The sequence below is a fragment of the Mya arenaria genome, chromosome 6 (assembly GCF_026914265.1).
Source record: "Mya arenaria isolate MELC-2E11 chromosome 6, ASM2691426v1".
Lineage (NCBI taxonomy): Eukaryota > Metazoa > Mollusca > Bivalvia > Myida > Myidae > Mya > Mya arenaria.
Window position 1 is genome coordinate 11,960,627 of NC_069127.1, and position 19,597 is coordinate 11,980,223.

Consider the following 19,597-nt stretch of genomic DNA (forward strand, 5'->3'; position numbering starts at 1 on the left):
TTGTGAATAAACACTAAGTGTGACCTTGACCTTTCAGGTAGGGACACGGGTCTTGCACGCGATACGTCGTCTTGGTTATGTGGAACACATGTGGAAAGTTATTTTAAAATCTGTCCATACGGTGCGATTTTAATATGCCCACCTTTGGGGGCATAAAAATAGTTTAAGATATCAAATGTTATTTCACTGTTTGAAGTAACATTTTTATTTCACTGATAAATCTCTTTAAACCACCGGAAAGCATTTAATTACTACTATTTTTACATCTCTACAGACAGCCATGGGTACCTACCTTGTGGTAAATGGTTGTGTTGATAGAAGCCTGGGTCAACCAGACATTCTTGTAAAACTTATCACATACAGGGTCGCTGAGATCTATATGAAAGTCATCCTCCTTGATCCCCAGATGCTCGCGGAAGAGCGTCCTCCGTAGTGATGTGGCAAACTTTCCTGCCATGTGGTCCTTGCCATTCAATTTGACAGGAAACTTGTCCGTGTCTTCCACCACGACAGCGATCTCACTGTCACGTGACCCAATCATGCTGCGGTCATTAATGTTGGCCGATCCGATGATGACGGTGTCGTCGTCCACGATCATCAATTTACTATGCACATATACCAGTTCTGTAACCTGCGAACAAGGTCAGATAAATTGTTGTTATATCATATATTTCAAGTACATGAAACTGCAAGTACATCGAAGTAACTTCATCTTTGATAAGATCCCTTACATGTTAACACACAATATAATCAGATCATCTTGTGTAATGTAAAAACCTTTTGTATTTGATTTTACTGGTAATGAACAAGTATACACAATCAAGTAAGTTTTTAGGAACTTAGGAAAATGGTCTTTTTCCATAAATGTTGTGGCTAATAAGAAGTATCTGATATTTAAGGAACATACCAATTTGCCTTTAAGCTCATCATGACTTCGTAGACCACAAAAGAGAATGTACTTTTTGGGATCATCAACTGTAAACATTATGCAACATTTATATGTATATGTATATATTTAGTATGTAATATTATAATATAACAGGTATTTCATTTACAGTTTGCTACATATTTTCAATTCAAAAAGTGGTGGTGAAGGTTAAGTAAATAAGACCCTGGAGACTGTTCTATCAAAATCTCCTCAGAACTATTCTGAACCTAGAGGCTAGAGGTGACTGTGAACATTAGTAATGAGCTATTCAAAATCTCTCCCTTGAACATTGATGAAACAATCCCTGGATCAGAGGCTCCAAGATTGGTTTCCCCTCAAGATTATAATTACAAGTTTCAACTTGAGGATGGTAAATAGTTCCTCCACAAGCACACACCTGCACATGCACACGCACACACACAAACAAACAAACAAATTTATCGGATTTTAAAAATGTTTTAGTTACAAAACTAGAAATGTGTCCATAGGACACGGATGCCCCCACTTCGATTTTTTGTCACAGAAAATAAGCCATAATGCTTATTCAGGATGATCTGAGGGCTCTAACTCCTAAATGATTAAAGCGATTTCCATGGCTATCGAACTTGATCAAGGTATTATGGTCACAAACATGTATTAAAAGTTTGGTGAGGATTGGACAAACAGTTTTCAAGAATTAGATCGGAAACAATCTTCGGGACTTATTTTTCAAGTCTTTTTTTTGCAAATAAAGGGCCGTAACTCCTAAATGACAAAAGCGCTTTCCATGGCTATCGAACTTGATCAAGATATTATGGTCACAATCATGTATGTACAGTTTGGTGAGGATTGGACACATACTTTTCAAGAATTAGATTGGAAACATATATTTTTGAAGTATTTTTGGCAAAAAAGGGCCGTAACTCCTAAATGACTAAAGCGATTTCCATGACTATCGAACTTGATCAAGATATTATGGTCACAAACATGTGTTTAAAGTTTGGTGAGGATTGGACAAACGGTTTTCAAGAATTAGATCGGAAACAATCTTCGGGACGTACGTACGTACGTACGTACAGACAGACAGACAGACAGACGTACGTACGGACAAGGGCAACCCTATATGCCGCCACTTTGTGGGGGCATAAAAAACTAGAGCTATCACTGAAGGTGATTAATACCCCCGAACGCCACCTCTCATTATGATTTATCATTGTATGAAGTTTTATGCTATTCCATCTAGTAGTTTTCAAGTTACTGTCCGGACAAAAGTTTGACAAAAAAACCAAAAAAAAAACAAACAGAAAAAGGCAATAACTCTGTAATTTGTTAAAATAGTGTAGCAATTCATGTACACTGAACTTCTTCTCCTTGTGTTGTACCATTGTATCAAGTTTTATTACATTCCATCCGTCAGTTTTCAAATTATGCTCCGGATAAGAAAAAAGTAACAAAGAGCAATAACTCTTTAATTGGCTGAAATAGAATTGCGGTTCCTGTACACTACACTTCCTCTCATTATGATCTATCACTGTAAGAAGACTTATTAAATTCCATCCAATACTTTTCAAGTTATGCTCCGGACAAGAAAAAGTAATGAAGGGCAGTAACTCTGTAATTAGCTGAAATAGAATTGCGGTTCCTGTACACTGCACTCCCTCTCATTATGATCTATCACTGTATGAAGTTTTATTAAATTCCATCCAATACTTTTCAAGTTATGCTCCAGACAAGAAAGAAGTAACAAAGGGCAGTAACTCTGTAATTAGCTGAAATAGAATTGCAGTTCCTGTACACTGAACTCCTTCTCATTATGATCAATCATTGTATGAAGTTTTATTTAAATTCCATCCAATAGTTTTCAAGTTATGCTCCGGACAAGAAAAAAATAACAAAGGGCAGTAACTCTGTAAAAAGCTGAGAGTTATGGTTCTTGTGCACTGCACTTCCTCTCATTGTGCTTTACCATTGTATGAAGTTTGAATAAATTCCATCTATTAGTTTGCAAGTGAATGTCTGGAAAAAAAATGACAGCAAAAAAATAAAATAAAGGGCAATAACTCAGTAATAAGCTAAAGTAGAGTTATGGTTCTTGAACACTGCACCTCCTCTTATTGTGCATTACTACTGTATTAAGTTTCAATGAATTCCATCCAGTACTTTTCAAGTTATACTCCAGACAAAAAAAGTAACAAAGGGCAATAACTCAGTAATAAGCAAGAATAGAGTTATGGTTATTGTACACTGAACTTCCTCTCATTATGCTTTATCATTGTTTGAAGTTTAATCCAATTCCATCCAGTAGTTTTTAAGTTATGCTCCGGACAAGGTAAATTGCAACGGACCGTATAATTATTCGTTCTATAATGTGAGGTAAAAATGATTTCACCTCGTTTTGCGAGTTGCTGCCAGAGTGAGTTATCACCCTTGGAGATTGACATGTAGTTCCAGTGTAGGACAGCCTGGATAGAGTAGCCACCCGTTGCTCCGATCTCACCCTCGAACGCCGGCAGCAGAGGGAGCACCACATACACACGGAACGTCTCCTGCAGTCTGGGAGGATAAACAAACAGCTACAGTTACACTGCAGATTTTAAAGGTGCTGGCATTTTGGAAAACATCATTAAAGGCTATACTACATTTTTGCAAACTTGAGTCATTTTTGCATTTTCATTAGCCAGGGCCCAAATAATACTTTTTCTTCTCAGAAAGTCCTCAATTTCATTTAGTAATTTGGCAAATTAGAAAAATGTACAGTCGGATGAACACACTCATACATTTTCCTTATTTAAATTTAATTAAAATTTTGTTTCAACATGATAACAACACCGAGAGCCTTATTTTCACCACAGATTCATAACAAAAACATAGTGAAGACCAAGAGAGCATACTTGTGGGCGCGAACTATTCTTTCTAGGAGTGCCTCACTGATCTCGTTCCGGACCATCGAGTGGTCCCCTATCTGGCTGATGAAAAACTGGTTCTGAAATACACATATAACAGGATTACTGAACCTGAAGAAGAATAAATAAGAGCAGTTGTTGTAATGATTTAGTATTAAAAGCTCAAAAAGGATGTTCTAAAAATACATACTCAGGGGTATAATAAAAAAAACACTTTAAAATGACAATAATACAATGAAAACTACAGGAACTAGTACAGTAGTCGAAAGTTCAAAAATAAACACTGTTTAGAGGAACAAAGGCAAGGGCTCAAACGACAATGAGCTAGATACACAAGGATATAAACACCACATACACAAATACAAACACCACAGACAGATCATAAACTCATCAAAAAAAGAGAGAAGATAACCGCCTCAGAACAGTCAGTGACACATGAGTCCAGTGGAACACAAGACTACTGGGGGGTTTAGCCAGTTTACATGGCCATGACCTCACACTTGTTCCTACTTTCATCAATAATTACAAAATTGAAAAAAATATTAACCACTGCACCTTGATGTAAATGTATTGTTTTTTGTCTAACCTCGATGTAAATGTAGTGTTTTGCCCGCTTTATGCAGCCCAGGTATGCTTGGTGTATGGACTGCTCAGTTCGGTTGATGCCCGCCGACCAGCCACATACGCTACGAAGAATTTGGGTGGTACAGCTGTAGGTGATATCCTTGATGGCCGGGGATACCTCACACTTGGCATATGTCTTAGGCATCAAGATTGGGAACTCTTTATTCGACTTGAACTTCTCAGTCTGAAACCATACATGAAACCATTGCTTTAATCATGGTTAAAATCTTGATATTTCTCTTTTTGTATCTCTTTTATTTTAAGGTTTTTCCAACTTACTCTTGCTTTTGTATTTACTGCTTTTACAAATGTTTCAAGTCATGTCATTATCATATCATTATTAAGCTACATTACACGCATAGCAAAATCATATTCGACCTAGTTAACTTTAAGTAATATTATTTATGTATATTGTGTCCCCTAAGTGCAATAACTGCATATAGAAATAGAAGCAAATATTGAGTTCTTGCACAAAGGTGAAATTATTTTCTTCATGTACTATTACATTGCCTTTTTAGGCAAAAGCAAGAATAAATCTATTATAACCAGCTTTCCTGTTAATGAAATGTTACATCTTATTACATATTCACCTTGCAGAAGTTCCAACGGAGGATAAAATGTCTCGCAACATCTCGGGCAGCCTTGCCGTACACCACGCCCCCAACATCATGCCATGGCATGCGAGGCGTCTTGTCACGCTCAATGAAATCTAAAATACACACATTCATCTTCTATATATGTAGAAAATGAACCAGAGTTTTCATGTTATTTAAAACTCTTATGGAAAAAATCAGGAAACAAGGTGATGGATTACAAGCCAGAGATACACAGATATTTCCAGCACATTAATTAAATGAAAGAAACAAGGAATGAAATATTTCACAGACTAATTGAAGAAAAATTAACAAACAATACAAACCTTCAAAAGGATTATGGACATCAACAGGATCTTTGTGGATGAAGTTTATGTAGTCTTTCCCAATCCACAACTTTGATGAGCCTTCAAGGCCCTCGTAGTCATCAGCCACTGAGGTTTTCATCACTGACTTAACCATCACTGCTGAATCATCACGGCGAAACAGTCGTTTCCATGGATACAGGAAATGCTGGAAGTCATCATCACTGTCCTGCCTTGGTGCACGAAATGGCATTTTGCTCACAATCCTGGCTGACAGAGACTGATGTGGGGACTGTACACCAGGCGGGATGGGCTCCTCGTCCTCTGGGCGCTTGCCTCCGTGCTCCAGCTTCTTGATGTTGAGAACCATACGCCACTTGTTACGGAACTTGTGTCCTGAACTCTCATCATCGGAGTCAGACTTCTCACTCTTGTCTGTGAACAAGGATGCATGGTAGAAAAATGTAAAATAGATCTACATGACTTATATCAGCTTTGATCTGCTGTAAAAGAAGGATGGTTGGGCAGTTTTAGTGCATAGCAGGACAATACTTGCTGATGTTGAATTGAAATATAATAGAAACCCACCTTTCCCATCAGGCTGGTCCTCATCCTCATTCTTATCCTTCAATTTGAATGTTTTTCTGAGTTTCCGGGAGGCCCAGGTTTCCCTACGGGAGGCAGCATCCTTTCTACTGGGGGTTGCATGAAGTTTCCCAGCCGTGACAGGAGCTATATGCTCCTCCTCTATCTCCCCTGTACCGTCTTCACGGAAGCGAACGGAAGCCTTCGTCTGGTTCTTATTCTGATCGGTAAAAGAGGCTTGAAGATCTGATGGCATTTCAGCACTGAGTTCATCAACATGAACAGCTTTTACTTCTTCCTGGTTACAGACTTCTGCTTTCCTCTTTTGAATACCATTTGTATCACTTGAGATTTTATCATTATTTACATTATCACAAGAAATGATTTGTTCTTCAATCTTCTCCAAGTCAGTAGAATGTTCCCTGAAGCTATCAGGCATATCTTCACTGATCTGTATTTCATCTACATCAACTGACTTCCTATCATCACTGTGTTCTTTTTCAAGCTTTATCACACCACGTTCTACATTGACAGCACCATCATCTATAAATGGAAGACTATTGTTATCAGATATTTCATCATCACCATCCGAATTAATCACATTACACACTGGTGAGTGAGGTGTATTCCCTGTGTCTTGACTGTGGCCGGCTCCCTCTCTTATGTCCTGATCAACATGACTATGGTCGGCTACCTCTCCTGTATCCTGAGCCCCATGACTGTGCACAGTGACCTCAGCCACAATGTTGTGATACCCAATCTTGTCCACAGTCTCCAGACTGTCATTATCTGTCAACACATCAGCAGAGCCGTACTCCCGTTCAGAGCAAGAAGAGTAACGATTGCTAGAATATGGAACATTTTTTGTCACACTTAAATCTTCTGCACTTGCACACTTTCCTGCTTGACCATTACTTAATCTCTTTGTATTTCCAACAGCTTTTTCCTCTTGGGAATTGTTATTTGACTGGAAACTATCACCAATACTTTCCTTAATCTGGTTCCCTGCTTCATCATATATACCACTGTCGGCCATGTTTGATTCTGGAGACTCGGCTATAGTGGATGGTTGGCGGGGGAGATGCCTGATCGTCCTGTGTCTGGGGGCAGATCCATTCTGTGGAAATCCAATATCTGCTGGGGTTGGTTTTGACAATGGAGTAAAGCTAACAGACCCAAGATCTGTCATCCTGGAAAGAGACAATATCATAAATATTCTAGTTGATTATCTTTTCAGAACACATGTATATTAACATTTTTTATTTGTCTAAGGTAATTTATGACTACCTTTCATGTTTTAAAATTATTTAAAAATAAAACACATTTCCTTTTTAAAAAAAAAAGCACTGCAACACTCATCTGTTCTTCTCCATTGACCAGCATAAATTACCGGTAATCATAATAGTTCAGGCAGAGATTTATCTAGCAAGTAGTTTAACACGAAGAAGAAAATTGTCTTGATTATTTCCAAAATATTGCCATGTAAGACTTAAGGCACTATCCCAATAAAACTGATACAAGGGTCATGATCGAAAGTTGACAATTTAAAAAAAACAAAAATGTTTCAAAGAAACATTGAAACCCACCTGTGTTGGTCATCATCCCAGCGACCGTAGCACAGGTCAAATCCTCCAAGGAAGGCGGTTTTCTGGTCAATAACGACCACCTTCTCATGGTGAGCCCACAGTAACACACGATTGCTTGTTGCTACATGGTCTGGGTGCCGAATCACCTGAAGAAAAACTCATATATTGAATATATATGTGTGTTTTCCATAAAATAAGAGCATCTTTGGCTACTGCACAAAAAAACGTACATAACTGACCAGTGGCCAGTTGACAATCGAACTATCAGTTAACCAGACATAACTGACCAATCACTGGTTGTCAATCAACAATTAGTTTACCAGACATAACTGACCAGTGGCCAGTTGACAATCAAACTATCAGTTAACAAGACATAACTGACCAATCACTAGTTGTCAATCAACAATTAGTTGACCAGACATAACTGACCAGTGGCCAGTTGACAATCAAACTATCAGTTGACTAGACATAACTGACCAGTCGCCAGTTGTCAATCAACAATTAGTTGACCAGACATAACTGACCAGTGGCCAGTTGACAATCAAACAATCAGTTGACCAATCAGTTGACCAATAATAGGATTATATTTTTTAAATTAATATGAGCACAGAGTTGCATTATCCAATGGATTAACTGGTAAACCTCCACCAAATGATTACGACATGTCACTATAATTGCTTTGGCCACCAGTCAAGTATTTACCTTGATGTTTGGGTGTCTGTTCATGAGCGCATGTTTGCTGTAGTGACTGTTAATGGTGAGGGCCGTCTCCATCTCCTTGTATAGAATCACAAACACCTTCACACCGTCTTTCTGTACAGGGAAACATAAATTGGCATTGGCTTAATTTCAACGCAGAACATAAATTATAGGAATAAAACAATAATGCAAGTGGCAAGTGATGTTTTTTATCAGTTTCTTAATGAGCTTTCCCCATGCTTACAGTTATTCTTCCCATCATCATTCTATCACAGCTAGCCAGTTAAATTAAGTCATCTTTAAGTATATGCTTAAAGCCAGGGTTATTGCCCTTGCTATGCATGGGTGTATTGTCTCTTCCAACAAGTGTACTAAGTTTCATTTGAATATCCTGAATGTTTTTTAAGTTACGGCAAAGGTTCATGTTTTTGCACTACAATAATGACGACAATAATGACACCAAGGCTTTTGAATTTTCGTGAAGATTTGTTAACACAAACATTGTTCAGAACTCAGTGAATAACAACACCAAATTTGTTGTGGCTATTCATGCTTAAAGTGACCTCCATAAAAACTCATTCCTTGTGAGAACAGCTATAGACTGGAACAATCTAAGAGACAATGTAGTACACCCTGATTCAGCGAAATCTTTTCAACTGTTCTGAAAAATTGGTTAAGCGCACTCCCTTAAAGCCAGTGTTTGACTCGACCATGTATCATTCAGATTCAGAAGACTATGACAATAACCAAACCATTTTTCTTCAAAAACAGAAGAGCTAAAACCACAAGATGTAAAGGACAGTAGGTTATCACTAGACTGTTGTGTGCTTACTGCTCTCCTGGCGAGGACCTCATCCAGACGCCACTTCTCCCTATCAGTAACAAACCGCTTCAGGTAAATCTCTGGACTCAACCTGCAGGGAACCAGCCATAACATAAACAAGAGTAATCATACCAAAGACAGAATTTCTTGTATATAATATGCTAAATTTTCTGTGTACATAAATCAATTAATTGTAGATGTACAGTGTAAGGCCTAAATGTGATCTTATGTTGAGGGGGAGAAGGGGAAACAAGAGACCATATAGGAAACCCACTTGTCCAGCATGCTGACAATGAATTAAACTTATATGTAAATACAAAATTTAAATAAAGCTTGATGAACAGCCAGTGCACATACCACAGTTCTAATGAGTCAACCATTTTGTTCACTAGTTGACTGAAATCATTCAACAGTAATTGTAGGTATTGGAAGCATGAAAGCACTTACCACCAATCTGTGATGAAGATTTCTTCCTTAGCCTTCTCCAAAGCCTCTGCTACAGCTTCAAAGTACGAGGCCCCATCCACAAACCTGGTGGTCATAAGTGTGGGCGATATAATAGCCTTCTTAACATTGACTGATGATACACATGTATGCTATGTAATAACCAAAGCAATGCAAGTGGTTGCCAACGCTGGATCTTTGAGCCATCAACAGGCATAACTTGAGCATTATTAAGGCTAGAGTTATTTGGCCTTGTTTCAGATGTGTGTTTTATGTGAACATCTTGATAGCTATTTTAGTTATGGCCAACGTTAAAGTATTTGTATGTTGAAATCAATACCAGGTCAAAGACAATAACGCTTTTTTAAACCCAAAGGAGCTAACAAACAATAACTATAAATTGGGCTGATTGTTTAAAACTTTGTTAAAGATAAAAATGTTGTTATCATCATCCTTGTTTTCTTTCAAATCTTTACAGCTCTTGAAGTTTAATGGATACACATGTGATCTGCTGTATTTTTGACAGAGTTTTCAACAAATGTTGAGTAATACTTGTTTATATTTCAATATGTGAGCACTTTATCAAATAGTCCACATTTAAAAGTGTCTTTTATCAAGTTGTTAACTTAAATATAGTTATGAACAATCAGCACATTGTTAAACAAACATAAACATTGAAGCTTTAAAATGAAGAAACATGTACTAAATGAATTATAAAAGAATGTCTCATATCTATTCTTATTTCTTAGAATCACTCCTTCGTTGTTTTAGAGAGTGCAATTACCTTAACTGAAATGATATAATGAAGTCCGTGAACATAATCAGGGTTCTTAGCATTCAATCTTGTAACAAAAAGGACAAATATGGCCATAATGATGGTGATCATGTTCAATTTAACTCGGGGAAATAACCTAATAACTCCTCTGACATGCACAATGTTTCTCCTAGAAATTAATGACGATGTTTGCCAAGATTTCACTTTCATAGAAGAAGATAATACAGTTGTTCCATTATTCATGAAACAATGTGCCTGCACATGCTATGAGCTCTTAATATATTATTGTGAAATCATTAATGTTCGTGGGGCATTAATGTTCGTGGTTTTCGTGGGTTGGGTGATCCACGAATTCAAGATCCCACAAAATATAAACCCTTTATTCACTTTTTCAATTGCCTTGTTACGTACATACTCTAGTATATTCTTTACAGAGGTCGCAGTATACAGTGTTAAAACCTGTCTCACTGTATAACTTACGATCATTATTCTGTTAATATATTATAACTGCCTTAAACAAATAATGAACCAAATCAATTAAATGTGTTTTATGCAGCAAATGACAGTTATAAGCACGTGTTTAAACGTGTGCTGTTAATGAAAATCTCCAAGTTTACAAGATGTGCGTGATGAGTGTCCATACTCGATTTTTTTATTTAATAAAATAATTAATTGATTACTAGTATATTGAAGGTTACTAAGCACCGAACGTGACAATATACGCACCTTTTCGGTGTTTTCACAGTTTGCAAAATTCTTAATTGGCATTCAATGGCTTCCCATCTTCTTTTATTACCTTTATTCCCAATTAAATCGATAAGTGACATGGGTATATGCACTAATTGGCATGTTGTACCACATTAGCGAGTGTCATAAACCGAGTGACATAGAAGACAGAAATCACGGGCCAGCGCGTGGATATTATGCAGACGATCTAGGACGATCGCATCTTCGATTATTTTTTTTTCAAAAATGAAAATCCACGAATTCAAGTACCCACAAAATTAATGATTTCACAGTATCTGTTTTCTAAATATACTGTTATAAAAGGATTCCTTGGACTATAAACATTATTTTCCTTGTTATAAGAAACTAAAGAATGCATGAGTTTATAAAACAAAGCTGATCTGTGCATGATTCTCATGTGAGAAAAGATAATGTCAATATCAAGTACTGTTAGTGGAATGAACCTGTTTATCCTAACATGATACAATTGTGTGCTAATTTAAATCACTTTTATATCAAGACAACAACTTTTTGTATGTAAACAGAAAAACATTTCTTTTAAGGTAAAAAAATCTATTAGGATTAAAAAAACATTACAACCTTAGTCAATACAATGAAAAATATATATTAACAGTCCAACTTCAGTGCAAAATGATACTATAAACCACGAAATCAAAAAGCAATCCTCACCATCTAGCATAGGAGTTTTCCCTCACTGGAGCGTATGAGCCATATCGAATGTCGTTCTGTATAAACTCCCGCCCCGTTGTGTCCGCCGCATTCTTGATACTCTCTTCCCACTCATCAGCCTTCCGACTTGTCCAGGACTTTGCAAGCAGATGCCTGAATTTGAATATTCAAAATTGTAATTAAAAAATAATAAGTTTCATTGACATTGTAAAACATGTTTAGTTCATAAATGCTCAATTAAAGTTTTGGGTGTGTGTGTGTTTTTAAGTTTAACAAAGCTCCAGCTAGGCCTAAATAGCAGGGTGGGGCACGCCGCTGCCCTTTGCCAGCAACCTGCTGCCTTTTTACTACACCCTGCTGTGCCCTTTTGTTTGACAGAGTCATTTTTCAGAAATACGAATTAAAAATCATAAATATACATAAGTTTGAATCAAAAGTTAAGAAAACAGCTAAGGTATTCATAACGAACTATTAGTTTTGAAAGTATTTACAACACATTAGGTACACGAAATGAATTGAACATTGACCAATGCAAGTGCCCATTAAGGCTCATTCAATGTGCATCACAAGTACTCTTTCTGACCTAGCACAAGCACTGTCAGTTATTTTAAACAATTTCAGCCAATATTCTTTTTGTACTAGGAGCATGCACACATGATAAAACAAGGGGAAATTAATTCCATTCAGGATATGGCTCATGGTATTCATGGTATTCAAAACATCTTTAACCTGTCTGTTTCATATCTGATATACAAATGTAAAGTGTTGTAAACTGTTTAATACCAAAGGAATCATTCCCTGCCCAGGACCATGAATCATCAGTCAGCATTAACATGGCCCTTAAAAGACTAGGGAGATGGTAAAATATCATATAAACATCACTATAAGTGTTTATTTTGGTCAAGCTATTTTTTTTAACTGCCCTTAAAACATCAAGTATGTCTCTTCCTTATATTTTATTGGTAATATGAAACTCTCTAATTTAGTGAAAACAATTATAAACAATTATATTTGTGGGCTTTCGTGGGTTCTTAAAATGGTGGATTTTCATTTTCTTGAAAAAAATAAATAATCAAAACTGCGATCCTTAATCGTCTGCAAATTCCCCATGCTTCGATATCATGTTGTGTGTCATTTAAGCATTGCAGTCTATGACACTACAAAGGCACAAAGTGTCAATTAGTGAAAATACCCATATAAATGATCTCTTGATCAGTTATTTAAGGGTCATAAATAAAGATGCACCCACATCAAGGATATAAAAACGTGAAGCCATTGAATGTGTTTTTGCAAAATGAGGAAACATAGCAAGGGTGTTTGATTAAATAATCAATTAATTATTTATCAAAGAAAGAAAATCAAGCGACGTTGCTGAAACACACGAGGTTAATAATCAGCATGTTTTACATGTGCTGCACAGGAGGTTGATAATGAGCTTGTTTTAATGTTACGGCAATGTCATACAAAAAACTCAATGCAAGTACTAATAATTAGCTTTAATCTTTTATCATTGAGGTTAAATAATATATAAAATAAACCAAATTAACATTAAAATAAACAATTATTTAGGTACTTACAAGTTGTATACCGCACACATGTATATTCATGTGAATACCCCTTTACATAGATTTCAGAATTAAAGGTAAAATTTTCGTTGGGATCTTGAATTCCTGGATAAGCCATCCCATGGATTCCAAATTAATGTCCCACAAATATATATGATTTCACAGCAATACTGTCTAAAACAAAATTTAATAATGAATTATTTGAATTTGTTGCTGTTCAGTGGATATTTCTATAATGTTAAATTGTGATGCACATCTCAGGATGCACCAGGAAACCAAATTGCCAGCTTACCTGACCATGTTTTCTACAAGAAGCCCAAGTGGTGCCCCTGTGGCACACGTCCCAGGCCCAGGATGTACTTGTTGCCTAGAGCTTGCTTGCCCTGACAAGTTTTATACAAGCAGACCATACGGCGCCACTGAGGCATCCTTCCCTGGAATGTATGTGTTTCGTAGTGCCCACTTTCCTGAACAAGGAGACTGTAAGTTGTCCCTGAGTAACCCATCTCAAAATGTATCTTGTTGCCTTGTGCTAGCTTACCTGGACATGTTCTGTACAAGAAGACCATGCGGTGCCCCTGTGGCCCCCATCCCAGAATGCACCTTGAAGCCGGAGTCCATCAGCATGACGTCACAGACACACCCGTCCCGTGGGCGAATGTATGCAATAAATGTGTCCTTCAGGACAAGCCATCTGAAAAAAGAACATAAAAGGTTTGTTCTAATAAATTGTAAATTGAAATCCTGGATTCCCAGCCACAAACTATAACATATCAAATACTAAGATAATAGAAATAAAATGTTGGTTGCCTTGGTTGTGGAAAAAACTTTGTGAGCGTCTGGATATTGAAACAAAAAATAAAAGCTCCATAAATCATAAAATAACTAGAAATTGGTCATGGTCTAAATTTGAAGATACAGACCAACAGTTACAGAATGTCTAGGGAGAACAAGGCATAATTGAGTTCTGAGCAATGTCATAAGGAGTGATCAACGTATATCTGACGTGAGAGACGAAAATGATTTATTTGAATAATATGAGAATTTCCATTCCAGGAGTCTCCTCCAATGGATTATCTCAGAAACATGATCAAATAAGACGTCAAGGCAGAGAATATGAAATATTGTTTAACTGACACTTAAAGATGTGTACTTAGAGAGATGCAAACAAATAACATGGAATGTCAGATTGAAATTTCTTAAAAATAGTTAATATTTTTCTGTTTAACTGAAATCAACATAAGATAAAGATGATCTTAAAGTAGAAAAAATTTAATAACAAATATGATCAAGACTGAACATCTCAGGTTTTAAGCTATATTTTAATTCCATATATTACATGTGGCCTTTATTAGGAAATAACATCAGAGAAAAATCATGTCATTTTTGCATAGTAAAGGAAGAGCCAGGCAATTATGATCACATTTAATAGCCATTACATCAGCCACACTAACAGATGAAGGCCATGTTTGTATTGTGCTCCAGTCATCTCAGGTATTGACTTGTTTCATTAAAAGGCTGTCAGCTGTTGTAAATGTGTGAGTCATACACATATCAATATAACCATAACAGAACCTGAAACACAAACCTTGAATACAGCACATGCTTTACACTTAGTATAGACCTACAAAATTTACATCAGCTAGAGATAGGATCGAGTTAAGAGCATTCAAGTGCACAAATCTAAAAGAGGAAAAAAATCAATTTGTCCTTAAAGGGAATTTGTTTTGCCTTCAACCACAAAGACTGACACATAGGTAAAGAGAAAATGTTACTTGAAGTTGATAAATTCATCCATTATAAAAGCTAGAAACGCTGCAATGCACTGCAACAAGGGTTTTCAATTTGTGCAGAGAGAGGGTTTGGGCAAATTCAATTACTGATGGATAATATGCAGACAGAGAAAGGAAACTCTAAATAGTTTATATGCTTCCTTAAGTTAAAACAAGAGCACCAATTTTTATCAAAGACCCTTAAGTGTCACCTTGAACTTGAACATACAAACATGAGTGCTGCTAGTAACACACATTCTTGTCATGTTGAATGTGCGCAAAGTAATTTTTAATTCCCAAAATGCATGACCAAGTAACATTCTTGAAAAAAGACAAGAATTTTGAGCCTTGACCTTCATGTGTGACCTTGACCTTTAACCAATGGACATGAGTGTAGTCATAGGGACAAGTTATTTTCATATCCCACAATGCACAGCTAAGTTACAGCTTTGACAAGCCAAGATACAAGGAATTTTTACCAATTCTCCCCTAGTATGACCTTGAACTTTGACCTACAGATTATTGCTCTTGTAGGCAACACATTGTCAAGTCACAGTGACATATTGTTTCAAAATCTTCCTCTGCATGGATAAATTACAGCACAGACAAGTCAAAATACAATATGTTTTGACAAACAACCATTAAGAGCAACCTTAACCTCTGACCTACAGACATGGCTCTTAAAGGGGCAACATTGTCTAGCTATGGTTTACATATGAGCCACCTTATTTTAAAATCACCAAATGCATGACAAATTAAGTTACAGCCTGGACATCCAAAATACAAGTAATTTTGACGAATGACATTCAAGTGTGACCATGACCTTTGACATACAGACCCAGGACTTGTATGCAGCATATTGTCTTGTCATGGAGAACATTTGTGGCAAGTTATTTTAAAATCCCTATATGCATGGCAAAGTTACAGCCTGAATACTAAGTTTAAGGCATTTTGACCAATTTTGATCAATGACCTTCAACTATGACTTGACCATTGATGTCCAGACCTAGGTCTTGTACCCGACACACCGTCTTGACATTGGGAACATTTGTGCCAAGTTCTTTTGAAATCTCTCTATACATGGCAAAGTTACAACCTGAGCACTAATTGATGCACGCTGGCCTTTCAGCCAACATACCAGTACAAATCTTATAACCTAAGTTTCCTTTCTAAAACCTGATAAATGGTTAATACTGCACAAATATAACATCCACCCTAAACATGTATATAAAATCAGGTATCTCTAACAACCCGAGATAAGTCTTCAATTCCATAATAAACCTCTATTTGCATACAATATATTTTATTTTTTAGCCACATGGTACAAATGCTTGCCAATCTGCATACTGTGTGGTTTATAAACTGAGACAGACCAGCCGAAAGCCAAATATCTGCGTGACAAATTTGTCATGCAGACTTTTTTGCATATGAGAGCCTGTTATTATGATATATGTGTCTTCCATTTAACCAAGTCATCTCAGGATTAATTAATGACAAGAACACTTCTCATGGCTCTATAATTTTGACATAATAGGCAAGGTACTCATGCTGTTTTCTATCAAGTACTGTCAACTGATTCCTATGCAACAGTGTCTAAACCACAACAGGAAACACTTGCCCCAGCACTAGTGTCTGAACCACAACAGAAAACACTTGCCCCAGAACTAGTGTCTGAACCACAACAGAAAACACTTGCCCCAGAACTAGTGTCTAAACCACAACAGGAAACACTTGCCCCAGCACTAGTGTCTAAACCACAACAGGAAACACTTGCCCCAGCACTAGTGTCTAAACCACAACAGGAAACATTTGCCCCAGCACAAGTGTCTAAACCACAACAGGAAACACTTGCCCCAGCACTAGTGTCTAAACCACAACAGGAAACACTTGCCCCTGCACAAGTGTCTAAACCGCAACAGGAAACACTTGCCCCAGCACTAGTGTCTAAACCACAACAGGAAACATTTGCCCCAGCACTAGTGCATTCTCTGCAGGCCAGTTACTTTTCAGTTTTGGTCTTTTCATATTGGGAACACTGTTGATGTCAAAGACCATTCCCAGCCCCCTAGCACCATCCATATGATACTTCTTTAGGCATCAACAGCAGTCAGAAGATAAATGGTGCCCCTTGAGTGCCTGTTGATGTCCTAGATAGCTCCCAAACCTATTTGCCCTAGATTCCCCCAACCTCTTGTTCCAGCTGCTAGCCATATGGTATTTCTTTTGGCAAAACAGCAACCAGTGGATATATGGTGAACCCTGGATCACTTGTTTGTGTCCAAGAGAGCCCCAAAACCCCTAGCTCCTGCAACTAAACCAACCTCTTGCTCCATCGTCCAGCCACATGGTACTTCTTAAGGCATCCACAGCAGCCAATGGAGATGCGCCGTCCACCAGAGCACTTGTTGATGTCTGCCTCCTTCCACTTCTGCCCCAGACGGTTCACAAACGACAGCTCACTCACTTCCAGAAACTTCAGCTGATAAAAGGGTAAAGAACACTTAAGGATAGATAAGCAGTTCTTGTAGATAAAATGTTCATCTTTGTTTAATACAATTTAAAAGCTGTTAAGCAACATATAGTAGTTAAACATTTATCCATGATCAATTTCAATAATTGTCAATCACTTAAGATGTACTAAATACAAGCAAATTATTGTCATTTTATTTACATTGAACCATAAAGCCACATAAAAGGCTGGCTTTAATAATACAAAAGAAGTTGAATAATAGAGGTACATGCAGTACAGCATGCACATTATCAGCTTTACATTGTAGCTATGAAAGCTGAAGTTGTATTTTATACCATTAACTTTCACTGCTATGCCAATTATAAAGCACTATGTATGCCACAGCTGTGGTAACTCACCACTTCAGTATGGTTCCTGTACCACTTGGACTCGACCACACTCTGTAGATACGCCTCCAGGTGCCTCTACAATACAGGGTAATATAAGAGCAACACATCATACAACATGTATGTATATTTTGGCGCAAAGGGTAACATTAGAGTAACACATCATACAACATGTATGTATATTTTGGCGCAAAGGGTAAAATTAGAGTAACACATCATACAACATGTATGTATATTTTGGCGCAAAGGGTAAAATTAGAGTAACACATTGGATGTTTACCCTAATGGCAGGGTAACATTAGAGTAAACCCTGGTGCGTACAAACAAGAAAACATTCACACACTGTAAAATAAGAGCAACACAACTGACCTTTTTTAACTTTGGTCTATTGAAGGGAAATTTATATTCAAAAAGGAAAATAATATACCCATGTTACCAATGTGCCACATTAGAGTAACACACCATATTACTTCTACAATATGCCCATGTTATCAATGTGTCACATTAGAGTAACACACCATATTACTTCTATAATATACTCATGTTAACCCTGTGCCACATTTGATTAACACACCATATTACTTCTTTAATATACCCATGTTACCAATGTGCCACATATGAGTAACACACCATATTACTTCTATAATATACCCATGTTACCAATGTGCCACATATGAGTAACACACCATATTACTTCTATAATATACCCATGTTACCAATGTGCCACATAAGAGTAACACACCATATTACTTCTATAATATGCCCATGTTACCAATGTGCCACATAAGAGTAACACACCATATTACTTCTATAATATACCCATGTTACCAATGTGCCACATATGAGTAACACACCATATTACTTCTATAATATACCCATGTTACCAATGTGCCACATAAGAGTAACACACCATATTACTTCTATAATATGCCCATGTTACCAATGTGCCACATAAGAGTAACACACCATATTACTTCTATAATATGCCCATGTTACCAATGTGCCACATATGAGTAACACACCATATTACTTCTATAATATACCCATGTTACCAATGTGCCACATAAGAGTAACACACCATATTACTTCTTTAATATACCCATGTTACCAATGTGCCATATAAGAGTAACACACTATATTACTTCTATAATATACCCATGTTACCAATGTGCCACATAAGAGTAACACACCATATTACTTCTATAATATACCCATGTTACCAATGTGCCACATTAGAGTAACACACCATGTTACTTCTATAATATGCCAATGTTACCAATTTGCTGCATTTGATTAACACACCATATTACTTCTATAATATACACATGTTACCAATGTGCTGCATTTGATTAACACACCATATTACTTCTATAATATGCCCATGTTACCAATGTGCCACATTTGATTAACACACCATATTACTTCTATAATATGCCCATGTTACCAATGTGCCGCATTTGAGTAACACACTATATTACTTCTATAATATACCCATGTTACCAATTTGCCGCATTTGATTAACACAACATGTTACTTCTATAATATACCCATGTTACCAATGTGCCGCATTTGATTAACACACCATATTACTTCTATAATATGCCCATGTTACCAATGTGCCACATAAGAGTAACACACCATATTACTTCTATAATATACCCATGTTACCAATGTGCCACATAAGAGTAACACACTTTATTACTTCTATAATATGCCCATGTTACCAATGTGCCGCATTTGATTA

The 19,597-nt window shown here is 36.9% G+C and overlaps 1 protein-coding gene across 5 annotated transcripts in view; it reads right to left on the reverse strand.

Annotated features, from left to right (window-relative positions):
* Positions 1–19,597, reverse strand: part of LOC128238570 (phospholipase D1-like) — a 52,638-nt gene that overhangs the window by 4,110 nt on the left and 28,931 nt on the right. For all 5 annotated transcript variants that reach the window (XM_052954622.1, XM_052954623.1, XM_052954624.1 and 2 more), the window contains 16 exons: positions 17,866–17,931; positions 17,319–17,476; positions 13,767–13,919; positions 11,661–11,813; positions 9,473–9,556; positions 9,035–9,116; positions 8,206–8,316; positions 7,504–7,649; positions 5,921–7,107; positions 5,354–5,767; positions 5,025–5,143; positions 4,397–4,618; positions 3,799–3,890; positions 3,297–3,460; positions 908–975; positions 293–631 (listed from right to left, as the gene is read on the reverse strand). In XM_052954622.1, coding sequence (XP_052810582.1) covers positions 293–631; positions 908–975; positions 3,297–3,460; positions 3,799–3,890; positions 4,397–4,618; positions 5,025–5,143; positions 5,354–5,767; positions 5,921–7,107; positions 7,504–7,649; positions 8,206–8,316; positions 9,035–9,116; positions 9,473–9,556; positions 11,661–11,813; positions 13,767–13,919; positions 17,319–17,476; positions 17,866–17,931 — 3,558 coding nt within the window. The remainder of the gene's footprint in view (positions 1–292; positions 632–907; positions 976–3,296; positions 3,461–3,798; positions 3,891–4,396; positions 4,619–5,024; positions 5,144–5,353; positions 5,768–5,920; positions 7,108–7,503; positions 7,650–8,205; positions 8,317–9,034; positions 9,117–9,472; positions 9,557–11,660; positions 11,814–13,766; positions 13,920–17,318; positions 17,477–17,865; positions 17,932–19,597) is intronic.